The sequence below is a fragment of the Corvus kubaryi genome, unplaced genomic scaffold, assembly GCF_017639235.1.
Source record: "Corvus kubaryi isolate FWS band 111438036 unplaced genomic scaffold, C.kubaryi_AGA036_p1.0 37385, whole genome shotgun sequence".
Taxonomy (NCBI): domain Eukaryota; kingdom Metazoa; phylum Chordata; class Aves; order Passeriformes; family Corvidae; genus Corvus; species Corvus kubaryi.
Genome location: NW_024581127.1, coordinates 6,090,188 through 6,104,737, shown reverse-complemented (window position 1 = coordinate 6,104,737; position 14,550 = coordinate 6,090,188). Strand labels below are relative to the sequence as shown.

Here is a 14,550-nt window from a genome sequence, read left to right as displayed (position 1 = left end):
TATAAATGAACAAATTGCACCTCATTGCACAATAACCTAGGATTAATTTAAAAATAAGGTCATGGACATTTTGGCAACAAAGTAAACATGAACAAAGAAAACACAAAATCAAGAACTTTTTATTATTGTTATTATTTTCATATAGACTTTGTGCAGTGATCTTATAAAGACAACATTAAAGAGAAGCAAAATAAGAGAACAGTTTTCAAGGTAAATATCAAATCCTCCTGGTAAAATAATAACCAGTTGAAAATGGAATCATACAGGGACATTTTCTGAAGGGCACTTTTTTAAAAAAAAACCCATAAAACATATTTTATGACTTATACATTAATGGTGCTTTCCCCACACACTGATTTTCATACCTAAGTTGTTAATTATTTCTTTGTGGTGTAATTTAGGCCAGTGATTTTTGCATGTTCTAGCTCAAATTAAAGCTTATTCATGGTGTATTTCCCTATTCAATATTACCAATTCATCATCATTGATTTATCACCTGAACAAGTCCCTTTCTGGAGACCCCTGAATTTTTGCACTCTCAGGAACAGATCCTGGAGGCCTCTTTTAGACTGCTCAGTCACTGCTGGGCCAACAAACCAAAGGACTCCCTATGCTTAAAGGTAAAATCTTAAGTGATGAAATCACATAAGGCACCATTTTATTACTCACTTTGCTTTATGACTATTAATAGAGTACTCCCTGGCCTATCTATATTTACATATTATTCAAGTATTTCAACTGTGAGAATTATGGGAAGTAAAACAGTGACATACGATATTAAGAGAGAAAGGTTATTTCTTGGGTTTTAGAAAGGCAGATTCAAATTATTAACCTCTTTTCATTTCCAACTGTCAAAAACTTCTCTACTGTTTCTTACCTTATTAATATGTCACTTTTAAAATATCCTTTTTAAAGACAAATGGACCAGAATCTCAGCTGATGTAAACGGACACTGCTATACTGGAAGCTGAATTTAAAACACAAAATGAAAAAATTCCACCTTCTCTTCCCCTCATCACACTAGATTGTTCTCAACTGGTTGTTACAGAAATTATGAACCAAATTCTCCTTCAAAATTTTGTGGAAATGCATCTAACTGTGTTTTGGCAGTGATATTTAACTGCTAGTGAAATTTATCTTGAAGTGCACTCTGTGTGCACCTGGGCACACACAAGGTTAATATTACACATCATCTTCCACCACAGGATGGAATAACTTAATTACTTCAAAGGGCCTATAATACTCATGAAACACATAGTTCTTGTTTCTATAAAAACAAGGGGGGTTTTTTGGTTAAATTTCTTTTGTGGTTAATATAATAAAACCATAGAGTTATAAAACACTGTGCTGGGGTCAATAAATGCATAACAAAGCACAGCTTTTTACAATGTTTACTACAATATTTATATAAACTGTCAAAGTTTACAGAGGCTTTGTTGTTTTTGTTGTCGTTTGGCTCTGGATTCATTCAACCCCAAACACTGTTACTTCTTATATGACTGAAGTTGCATCTGGCCAATAGTAATGTAACTGAGTCTGGAACTTCTGGTGAGCTTTAAAGAATAGAAAAAGGGTGGCTGATTTTGCCCTCTGGCACTGGGGAGTCACTTGCCCCTGCGCATGGTGAAGATCAGAGTCCCCGAGCCACAGTGAACATGCCAAAAGCAGCGTTCAGCTTTTTATGCAATGATCCAGCTACTACAGCTCAGTCCCTTGTCTCGCTATACCAATGCTCTGCTTTCCACGTTGAATTTGCTGTTTTAGGGAGCTTTTGTAGAAAAGCTGTAAACACCTCTGGTCTTATAGAAAGGGTATCAAAGGAGAAGGGAGAGAGAAAATGTTACAGTCTTGAGCATGCTGTGTGGCACTCTTTTCATAGCTAGATGTTCCACTGCCATGCCATTCTTACCAGGCAGTTGTAGGAAAAGACTAAATCCAGTGGTTATTCATGTTTTAAATACTCACTTTTTATTCTTGAGACACATTATTTGTAGGTTTGGCGCTTTTTTGCAATTGTGAAACACAACTGCAATTCTTTTTATAATATAAAATACGCAGCTTATTTTAGATGAATAATGTAATTTCAATACATTTAGCTCAAAAAATAAGTTTAATTATAAATAAGTGCCATGAAATAGACTAGTCAATGATTGCCTGTCAGTAGCAGAATTTATTATTTAACTTGTGTAGGATTACTAATATAAAAATGACACAATTCACTGCAATTCAGATGTCATCACCTTCATAATATATTTTGAAGCCCCAAAAGAAAAATAAAATGTTTGTGCTTATTGACTAATAAGAGGGAGAAAGTTAATACGGTACATCTACTAGTGAGAAAAAAATCCAGGAAAAGCCATGATAAAACCACTATTTTCTTATTTAAGTATCTTTGTATTTGATAAAGATTGCATAATTTAAGACTTCTGACACATCAGATGATGTTATTCAGACTCAAAATAATTCTAAAATTATAATTACTGGTAGAGTATTCTTTCTAATTAGAGTAGAATGAAAGGATAATTTTCATTGCAATAATGAAGGTTAATTTCCATCCTTCCTCATGTTTACTACCTTATTAAAAAGTGCTCCCCTTAGCCATGGCAGAGACATATTACATTTTCAATGCAAATGTATTAATCTGGATAAATTCCATATTAATTCTTGCACTGCATAGAGCTGTAATTTGGGTTATAATTAATCTAAAGTGGCACTAGATTTAAATGACAATATAAATGAAGCATTAGTAGGCTTTTCTATTCTGAATGAATATTCAACAAATATAACTTGCATATTGCCAAGTCTCATTTTGAAAGCTCTACTCCTTGAGATAAGGTAAGCAACGCAGCACAACAGCTTACACAAACACACTGTTACTAAATACATGTTAATCCTTTCTTGTCTAATAGATTCTGTGCTAAAGAAGGGTCACACCACTTTCCTGTCTAACTTGTTAGTATTGTGATTAATTTATTGGTTTTCCTGAGATTTCTTTGGCAAGACTTGCAACATTCAACTCAGGAGAAAGCCCAAATTAACATTCAATTACACATAAGCAGTTATGCAGTCATTAGAAATACTTGTCAGATGAGTGGAAATTAAGATGATGGTTGGAATGTTACATATGCAGAATTAATATAGATTACAAAAATAAAAGTTTCTAAAATATTCAGGATTTTACAGTACAAACTATTTTCTGCAAAGCACAAACGCAATCATGTATTTCAGCCCTTGTTTTTATATGAATCTTACTGCAAAGTTATTTGTGTAATTGCTGGCACGGGAATGCAGAACAATTATGCTGTTTTTTTGTAGTGCACCCAGTAGGCATCTGGATATAGGTTTGTCCTAATTAAACTTGGCCCTTATGAGTGGCTAATCCTGGTGGAATTTTGAGAATTCCCCTTCAGTATTTTTTTTCTAGATTCCATTTTTTTCCTTTTTTTTTTTTTCTGGATCTTTAATACCACATTCTTTCCAAAAAAACTATAAATGGACCAACTTAAGAAAAAGAGAGGGCTTATAAATTCCCTGAAGTGGTTCACACTGTCCCCTAGGCAAAGTGTATGGTAGGAAATGCAGGCTGCAAGTGGCTGTCACCCCTCTCCTAGGGAGTGTCCAGGCCAGTCCCTGAGGAGACCACAAACTAGGACCTGTGTCAGCCTGGGAGCATGGCTTTACTGCACTGCAGACAATTTTGACCAAGTCAGAGAGCCAGCCAAGGGGAATATATATTTTAAACCACAACACAGCTTCTTGCTCAACATCATCCTTGTCATCATCAGCCTTCCCTCAGTCTCTTGATCTCAAAAAATAAAGCGACTGAAGAGCAGTTGAGGTTGTAAACTGTGATGGGTACTGACCTTAGCCCATCAACAAGCAAACTTAAAGGAAGCTTTAATCTTTAAGTCAGTCTTCTGAATTGAATTCTGAAATAGAAAGGGCCATCTATAATTTTTTTTGGAAATAAATTCAAAAATGTTTAATATGTAAAGAGCAAATTGCAGTACGGGCAAATTTGGGTGTAAAGAAACTCAGATGTAAAATGGTATTTTCTCTACAAGTATACGTCTTTATGGATAATACAACCTCCTTTGTATGCTGCTGTCATCAGCATACAAGGAAAAGATATATGACTACCTGAAACTAATAGGCTTCAACCTGTTTCAGCACTTCTTCTGCTTCAGTGAATCCAACATAATGTAACTAGGTATAGCGTGCGGCAAAAGTAGCCAATGTAATATTCATTGTGACCATAGATTTCCATCTCATACATAAAAAGCATGGGTGAAGTCACATATTTGCCAAATCAAACACAGAAAAAGCCTTGGGTATCTACACCAGATGCTGGCCCTGGGTTTGTTTGTGCACAAGTAAATGTCATGACATAGAGGTTTTGTTTTCAAAGACAGTAGCTTTCATTACTGGGCTTTGTCTATTCCAGGAGATCAAAATTACCCAACCCATAATCCGTTTTCAATGATATTTCCTCTTTCTTAGGCTGAATCATCTGTAAACTTTTTCACTGGATTTTGTGTATTTTTTTGCAAATGCCTCAAATAAATGCCCAGGAAGAGGCCAGATTCTTGGGAGTAACTAATCTGTGAGCAAGAGCAAAAAATAATAACAAAAACCCCCACATTCTCTGGGTTAAAAGGGGGACAAAACCTGATTGAAGAAAAAATTCAAGTGGTACCTAATCCTATGCTTATGAAAAATTAATATGCCATCAGAGGAATCACAAGTACAGCTAAGATTAATGAAAGGCGCTTAAAAAATTACAAGCACACAAACTGATTTGATTAAAAAATAATCTCACTGGTCGTCCTGTAATATTCTTCAACTTATCCGCATCTATCCTGTCAGATGGTTATGATTAAAAATAGGTCAATGGGAGGCTACTGATAGAAATCACATGCAAAATGTACATGCAATGAATAGTAGTGGGACAGTTTAAAATGAAAGGGCATTTCATAAGTTAAAAAAGGGGGAAAACAAAATTCTAGCATCTTACCAGAGTCTTTATTAGATTTTTTGCCTTCACTATTGTCTCTCTCACTTGAGTCTTTATCATCAGCCACAGCCACTGATGTACTTTTAGCAGACCCCTCTGTGTCTTCAGCTTGTTCTTCTGTGGACAAACACAGAAAAGATCTCAGGAAAGGAACTCAGTGACCAGTTAACAGCAGTTAAAAAATATGTCCTGTAATAAGAACAGCACTAACGGAGGGTGGCAAAACAGGGGGAAGAAGGGTTGGGGGGAAGAAAAGGGAAAGAACAGTGCTTTAAAGAGGCTGGACATTAATTCTAAATAATTTGCAATATTTCAAAACCTGACTGTGTCTTTACAAGAGTACCTGTTTTCCCCCAGTGTGACAGATTTAAAGTCTGTCATTTCATATTCTTTGGCTAGAAATGATTTGTGTTAAAATACATGCACATGCATGCACACACACGCATATACACACACCCCCCACAGGCTGGAACAAAAGCAAGCACATGTAAAAATGCATCTTGGAGCCAAAAAAAAAAAAAAGGGAGAACTCAAATATAAATCCTATTAGTGCAGCAGTATCCCGCTAATTGCAGTAAGTAAGTATTAGGTATTAGGTACTGTATTAAATATAAACCTCTGGCTTTGCGGGAGAAGTTTCAAATTTTGTCTCCAGGGGGAGCCATTCAGGATAAATGATGCAACTTGGTATACGGCTTCTGAGGAAGCAGCATTACCCACACCTCACTTACGTGTTCACACCAGCTAGATTACATGGAAATCTTCACAGTAACTCAAGCCCATTTAATTATTCGGTAAATCTTAGCTATGCTGCTACTGGTGGATTAATCTGTTTATGCAGTTAGCTTCTATGCTGGGGCTGTGTAGCACTAATCCGTGAAAGGCCCACTGTTCCTTTTCATCCTGTGATCATTTGTCTCTCACTGTGCTGATGTCACATTTTAATGAATTTTTAGCAATCTGAGTAATGCCAGATAACCAGACTTGCAACTCCCTACAGCACAGCATGCTGTTTTCATTGCAGCACACACACACACACACAAAAATAAGAATCATATTTCCCTGTTCAGGTAGGAATTATATAAATTAGGAGGTGAAGGTAAAATGGGATTCAAAGCACCAGGCCGCTCAATTTCATAAAATCTTTAATGACCATATAAATTAACCCTGGAAAGGCAAAAGGTCACAGACACACATTTGCATACACTCTTCTATTCACTTTTGATAAGCAGAGCTTTTATGCAGGGAACATGATACAATTAACCCTTCAGGAACCATACAAAATGCAGCTACCGACATTTTAAGTGTCAAGCATTAACTGAAAATTACACACTGCATAAAATTTTCATTGTAAATGCTATAGTGATTGAAAGGGGAAATAGTGGCCCTCTTCGCACCCCATGTTTTATTAATAACATTCTGACAGCCGAATGAAATATCCTCTGTCATATGTAGCAGCTGAGCACAAAAAAATTGCTGCCTATTGCCTTACTGCCAGCCATACACTGAAACCCTATGCCTAGGCAAACAGCCCTCAGATCGATGTGGCAAACCTATCTGATTCTCAACTCTCTGCAAAACCTTTTGTAAATCGGAAGAGAAAAACACAGCTGCAATTTTGGAAACCGACCTTCCCCCATATCCCCTTAAAAAAATCCTGACCGCAGATCAATGTGTTTTGCATTGACATGGAAATACAATAGGTTAGGACTAAGCATGTGTGTCCACTTTTTGGAACAATGCAGGGAGAAAGATGGCCCCTTCTTTTAAAAATAATTGCATATTAAAAAAAAAATTTCCATGCGAATGGAAAGCCCCCTCATGCTGTGTGAGCGCTCTCCTCCCTGCAGTCCCCCGCCTCCTCCCACGCTGATAGCTAATCAAACATGGTAGGTATCCCTGCTGCAGCTGGAAGAGGGGCTGTGTTTGTCAGGGTGGCGGGGAGCACGGCGCGGGATGCTGCGCGCCTGTGATCATGCCTGGCTCGGGCTGTGTTGATGCTGAGCGCGCACACATGAGGCTCGTATCCAGTGTCAGGCCCCGTGGCCTCACGGAGCCGATGGCAATCCCTTTTCGACTCATCCTTGGGAACAGACGCATTGCTTATTTTACTAGATTTACTGGCCCAATCCCCCTGGGCTGGAAAATGAAGTGTCAAAGTGCTACTGAGTGTCCTTATCTTGAGGGGACATAAAATTGTAAGGGCTATCGTGGCACACATTAATAAAACATTGTGTGTGTGTCAGGCAAAGAGAAAGAAAATTATGAAGGTACTAAAAGAAAAGCTACAGTATCATCTGGGTCTCATCAGACAATTTTTGCAGGGTGCTCTCCTGTTTTTCTGGTATGTGTTTTAAGTGTGAGAGAAATTCCCAGACATGTTCTCCTATACATCATCGTGGTGTCTGACCTCAGCCTGACCCTGGCAACAGTTTGAGAAATCTGAATGTGAACAAAGACTCTGTGTCAGCAGCAGGGAGAGATTGCGGGATAGACTTTCCCCATCAACTTAATCGCAAACAGCAGTTCTGAGGCCATAACTTTACAGGGCTGCACCAAGCCACAAACACATAACCTTTAGAGGTGAAACTGCCCCTCACTCCCCACCCCCCTTCTGTGATTTTTCTCAGTCTTGTGGTGCTCCCTTTGATGTAGCAAGGCAATTAGCTGTAATGTTAAAGTACTGCAGACCTGTTTTATGGATTGGAAGGTGAGAGCTGTTTATTACAGGTAGGCTCCTGGGGGCCATAAAGGCTTTGCAAATTTTTAATCATGCAAAAAACTAATCAAAATGTAACTTATACACACCATAAAAATTAATATCATTATTATGCATGGTATAAATTGCCTGCCTTGGCTTTCAATGGCACTCCCTTCTAGAAAATACATTTGGCATTCATTTCAGAAATATGTATGGCATTCACTTCAGAAGTAAATTTCATAGACAGAAATGATAATACAACTTCTCCTATTTTCCTTCAAAATTACGGAAAGGTTGTCTGAGACTCGCACTGTCACCACATATATTAAAAGGACAAGATGGAAATACAACAGCTCTAACTTAAAAGCAGTTAGCAAATTACAAAAAAAATCCTGAAGACCGTTTGTCAGAACAGATATTGAGGATATGTAACTAAGTGTGATGTCAAAGACATTACATACCTATGCCAGAATGCAACAAATATCTTTTTTTGGTAACATTTTTGTTCTTACTACATATGCCAACCAACAAGAATACCATGCAAAACCAAAAACTGGATGGCCCCTGCTTAAAGACAAATTATGAATTATTATGTATCACCAAAACACAGTAGGATTGTGCTACAGATTCCAAAGTAAGTCCGAATACTCTGTTTTAAATTTACAAGTATCCTGCCCATACACATTTACAAATGTTAGCTTTGAAAATGAATAGAACACCCGATTCAAATGCACTTTAATGGCTTTAATAACACTTACTATTGCAATATGATATTTTATTCACACCTGGTTTTATTTTGTCCAAATGTTGAAAATTTCTTTTGATGTTGGATGTCTTGAATTTAGCCATTATCAACCTTTTGCCTCACAACTGACTTAGAATTAAACACAAAAATGAGGTTAGCAACATTCTGCATTAAAACTGTGAAATAAAGAAAAATGAAAAATTTATGTCTCAGAGGTAACATTAATCAGTTGATACTGTATATTCCATATTTTATGTCATATATTTTAGTATTTTAATCTACACAGAGGTCTAATTCTGTACTGATTTTATGAAGTAAGACCCTTGTGATTTTCCTCAGTCCAATGAAGTCAAGACACGTGAAGATTTCAATTGCAAAACCCAGGCCTCAGACAAAGCTGAATAGCAGGTATCAGCAACGAAATTAGATAAATATTCATAAATACATTAGAAAAGCCTGACTTATGGAGGTGTGATGTAAGGAACAGATACATACACCATAAACAAAGGAGGGTATAGACAAAAATATAATTTAAAAAAATTAAGTAGTTATTAGTGAAACATGATATGGACAAGTTGAAACAATCTTCTCACCTTTAATTCAAAGGCACTGTGATAATCACAGGGGCAATCACCTTTCCCTGTGTTTTATCAGAGAAGTTTCCCTACTGATGAGCAGCACTGAGAATCTGTTTTCTAGTCTGTTTAAAAAACCATATTATTTTCAAGGGTTGATTTTGGTTCGTTTGGGGTTTTTTACATCACCGATATCTCAATTAACAGCCAGTAGTTCTTGTTTTGGTCCTGGATTACTTTGTTGTTGTTGTTGTTGGTATCCCTTTTGCCCTCTCCAAATTGCAAGTAATTTCCTAAATAAGGATGATCTACTGGTTGTGGGTGAGTAATTGTGGTTATGAGAGAGAAAACAAGATTAAGCAAGTGTTTGTGGCTCAGGGCCGGATGGATGGGGAACAAATAAATCAATTGACTAAAGTAGTGAGCAAATAAATATGAAATGAGAGAAAGATTTTTAAAAAATAATTATGTTTTTTTACTGAATATGTTCAATAAATAGCTGAATCTAAGGTACCCGGAAATGTTCATAACAGGTGTATCCCAGGTTCAACCAGCAGAGTGAATTGCTTATTAACTGTCCCATGAGAAGGGAACCACCAGTAAAGGATAACAGTAGGGTGTGGATTGGAGGGATGGAAAGACAACAGATAATGTAGGGAAAGGAGAAACAAAGGAAAAGGAAAACAAAAACTATGCAAAAGAAGTAAAAGTTAAATAAAAGCTGGGCTTGTGGGTTGACTTCTGTATTATCCTAGTTATACTACTTTGTTGATGAACTTTCCCCAACTTCTGCATTGTCATTTATTCACCCAAATACTCCAGAAAGTATTTGTTCTATATTCTGGCTGGCCTTGCAGTGCATGACTGAGGAATAGGATGCCTCACTCATTCAGGATCTTGACTGCATCCTCTAGTGGTCATATTTCATCTTCAAACAGGATTTCTAATTTCTCCTTTAGGGACTCGGGGTGAATAACGGCACCAACCTGTTAATAACTGTTTTTAATCGCTGTGTTATATTCAAAAGTAGAACTCTTAGAAGGCTGAACTTCCCACAAACAAGCCTATAATTAAGTGACGATGATGATCATATTGACCAGAAAGTGCTAACTGGCAGTTACTACCAAATGGTATAATTTTGTTTTGTGGTGCATCATTTGAATTTTTATGGCAGTCTAATGCTTCTCATTGAAATGTATCACCGGGCCAGAGGAGGCCGACTGCAAAGCTGGCTGGACAGTGTGCCATGGTGGCTCCTTCCCAAAGAGTGTCACAAATCACATCCATTTTATCCACCCATTTCCACCCAGCAGCCTGTATTCCCCACTTGCCACACTCAGCCTCACCCCCCTGGCTGCTGGAAAGTGGCAGCTCTTATCTACCCTACTTGGTTTTGCTTCTTAGCTTCTGAAGGCAGAAAACATCCATTGTCATCAGCTAATCTGCCCAGCACTTTATTATTTCCTGATATATTTTTTTCTACTTTTTTTTTTTTTTAAACTGCAGTCTACTTCCAGCTGCTGGAAAAGGAATGTTCTCCCCAGAAGTTTGGAGGGGTGGGGTGTCCTTTCCAGTCTGGCTGCTGTGCAAGCTTTCCCTCCCTCTCATTGCTGGCTGAGATTGCTTTCTAGTCTCCCTCCCGTAGTCTCAGAGCAAATCAGGAAAAGAAGCATGTTTTACTCTGATAATGGCGCAAATGTGGAAAAGAATTGTTGGTAAACTTATGCTGAGCCATACTGATTTATAAGAAAATAGGAAAAATTGTGGTTTGTATTTTTGTTGTTTTATTTCTACATTAATATTTTATCAAGTATTTTGCAAGAAGCAAAAGAAGCATATGCTGACAAAACCATTAACAGAGAATGTCAGCTATTCAGAATGAAACTCAGAAATGCTTTCCAGATGTGATTGGAGATGTACAGTTAATCATTTATTATGCAGAAAGGGATACTTTTCTTACTTGGCCATCTCTAGAAAGGCATTGAAGCGTGAAACTATATTGAGAATAGTCTAACTTTTCCAACTGATCGTTACTTTTCTTTTGGCTGCCATTATGGTTCATAGAAAATGCTGTTTCCCCCATCAGCATAAAGCATGAAGAGCACTACCATTGTCTGACTTGAAGACTAATACATTTCCATCAAGGTTATGTAGAAAAGAAAATTAAACCTCACTGTTAATTCTTATTCAACGTGCTGGATATACCCTGCCTAATTTCAGGCATTGCTCTAAGTTCATTCTCCGTGGAGAGAGAGACACAAGGGCACAACTCTGACTTTTCATAGATGAATTGTTAATTCCTCCCTGATTGCAGAGGGATTTTAAAATGAAGTTTAGTGTTTGGAATGCAGACTTTTCACCTGGGCAGTGCTGTTAAACACTGGAAGTTAGCTGGGTGAACCTACGCCTGACCTAAAGCTCAGAAAGTCAAGGAGGGTTTCCTCATGACCTTCACCAGTGTCCTTCCTGGATGTTCATTTCAAGCCAGTGGCGGGAAAAAAAGCAAAATACTGCATCTTCACAGTATAATTCACTTTACTTTTTCTGTTTTGCTGTTCAATCTGTGTGTTCAATGTCCCTTCACATAGAAACACTTCTACTGTCCCTAATTTCTTGCATTTTTTCCTACGAGCTGAGTTTCCATTATAACATGCAAGTGGTGAGACTGATTCTCCCATTCTGTTTTCAGAAAAATCCTTCAGAGTTTTTTTACAAAGAAACTATGATGTTAATTAAGAATTCATTTAAAATGTCATTTAAATCATGTATTTTATTAGTGACTCAGTTTGGGGGTTTCTCTCTGATACACACTGTAAAATCCCTTTTATTTACCTTCCAGACTTTCTCTGAATTACTCACCTCTTTTTGGCTCGCTAACAGTACATCTCTGAAATTATCTGTAAAGAATTCTGTTAGTGCATATATTTCTTCTTTGTCTTTTGAGAATACTAGAGGTAAAAGAATTTATTTTCTTTGCCATCTCCTGATCATTTTGGAATGACTATCCTCTGGTGGTCTAGCAGACCTAATGACTCCTGCAGGCTTTCTATTTCTGAGATACTTCAACAATTCCTGTTTAGCTTTTCTAGGTACCTTCACATATTTTCTCCTCATAGCCAATCTCTATGTTCAGTTTTATTAACATCACTTTGGCTTTATTTCCACTTCTAAGGTTACTTTTTCTGACCTGAATAAATTCTTGTACTATGTCTTGTAATGTAGCTAACTACAGCCCTCCAGTTTAAATATTCCTCTTTCTTGATGCTGTCACAGGCAGAAGTAGGTGATCTATTTATACTGAGTAACATTTTTCCTGAACAAAAAACACCTTCTGAATTTTTTAAAAAATAATCTTTTAATCAAATAGCAGAATTATTTGTTGGGGGATTGAGGTGAGGGAGGTGTTGGTTTGTTTGTTTTCTACAATTACCTGACAAGTAGTCTATAGCATGTATAGCAATCTATGGATTATTTTACAAACCTACTTGTTACAAATATTACTTAAAGCTTGGCTTCTTTAACATATGCATGAACATATGAAGTGGTCCTTAGGGTTTTCTTTTTCAGAAAGACAACACAGGTGTTATTTTAGCTTTTCCTCCAACCCAGATTACAATGTTGGAGTGATTTGCAAGAATCTTCACCAAGACATCCACTGCAAATTACTCCAAAAATTCTTCTGTAAAAACTGGATTTCCTGGCTCAGCTGGAGCTGTACTATTCAAAATATAGTATACTGACACATGGTCAAACTCCTCTAACAGGAGGAAAAGATAAAAGTCTGCTCATCAAAACCAGTAAAAGTAGTAAAAACCAGCAGTGCATTCCTGCCTTCTTGCTGGCTCTCAGCCCCTTCTGTTACTGTCTTTACTTGCCTTCTGAAGACACAATATGGAAAATTCAGACAACAAACTTTTGTGTAATTACTCGAGTATTATGAAGTTTTGAGGAATGTTCCTGACTGGTATTATAGTATTTCAGTGTGCTTGGGATGCATAGCCATAACATCACACATCTCTATCCCCTTTCCACAGTAGCAGGATCCTTTCAATTTCAGTACTGTGCTTCAATACCTCAACCTGGTCTTTTCTTGCTGCATTGTTTGGAATCAGGAATTACACTATACTATTGATTAATATGAGTGCACTGCCAAGTTTGTTAGAGACACTTTGATGGCATACTTTGAAGACGAGAAGTATCAGTTGGTTCTCAGCACAAAGATGTGTGACTCACAAATACTGAAATAGAGGAGATGGCAGACAGATTTTCTGAATTCAAAAATGCTGGCTATATCTAGGGGTTCTCCCAGGGCCAAGTCAAGCATTTCAGGTCACCCAGTCTTTCTGTAAAGCTATCTATCACAGCAACAGAAGGGCATGAGTTGGCTTGATTTGTATCCATTTTGCTTCTCACACATAAAGCAGTGTGACATAATAATTTCCTCCATCTTTCATTTCCTCTTTCCTTCAGTTAAGTTTTTCAATTCTCATTGTTCAGTGTACTGCACTGCTCTTACTTTTCCTAAATGTTCGTCTAATTTGAATGCTCTTTCTCCCATACACAGCAGATGCCCCACACCCTCTAAATTAATTTTCATTGTCAGCAATATAATTTTACCTCTGTGGAAGCTTAAAGACTTGCTTATAGAATCCTCACTCACAACTGCCCAATGAACACAAATCTACAGTGCCAATCTAGCTGAAGTCCTGAAATGCCTTGTGAGGTGAGTTGTTGATACCACTGAAAATACCTCAGAGAAAACTTCTGAACAAGACTTGAACTTAACATTTGTTTTTAATGTCTTTAGACAAGTAGATAGGAGGACCCATTTGCAAGTGTAATCCAGACTTCCCACCATACATATGCCTTTTCATTTGCTTATAGCTTCAAAACTTTTAAGTGCTTGAGCTGAAATCAGCTGTGCTGAAGCCCTGCTGCAGGTTGGATAGCATTTGCCTTTTTTTTTTTTTTTTAATTTCAGCCAAAGTGATTAATCTACTTCTAAGTATAGGATTAGGAAAAATATATGTTTATATGTATGTGTACATTTTTAAAATCTTTAATGTTCCAGTGATTTTAATCTAGAACCCAAAATCTGGCAGACAGGATGACATCTGGATGTGGTACATTGGATTAAGCTGCCCAAATTCAGCCAAGCAATACAGCTTTTAAAAATTCTACTTACCCATGCTCAGAAAAGCTCCTTGCACTGAAGAGCTGACATTCTGCTAGGAATCTGTAATCACTGAAGACAGTCACACCCCCCACAGTGCTGAGAGCTCACCAAAGTGCACAGGCAGTCACATCCCACAGAGCTTCCACAAACCCCTTCACCCAGCTCCTGTGTGTACTAACCAAAGCACATTCCCTCCTCAAAGGGAGACTACAACTTAAATAGATCTTCTAAAATACAAATTCTCCTGGCAGCTTCCCTGCACAACTAAACTGCAACCACATTATCCTTACTATGATGATAACCAAGGGAAACCAATCTTTCCCTTTTTTTTTTTTTTTT

General features: G+C 37.4%; 1 protein-coding gene across 4 annotated transcripts in view; it reads right to left on the bottom strand.

Annotated features, from left to right (window-relative positions):
- The window catches only part of ZFHX4 (zinc finger homeobox 4), a 149,112-nt gene that overhangs the window by 20,436 nt on the left and 114,126 nt on the right, over nucleotides 1–14,550 (bottom strand). For all 4 annotated transcript variants that reach the window (XM_042036483.1, XM_042036487.1, XM_042036485.1 and 1 more), the window contains exon 5: nucleotides 5,015–5,131. In XM_042036483.1, coding sequence (XP_041892417.1) covers nucleotides 5,015–5,131 — 117 coding nt within the window. The remainder of the gene's footprint in view (nucleotides 1–5,014; nucleotides 5,132–14,550) is intronic.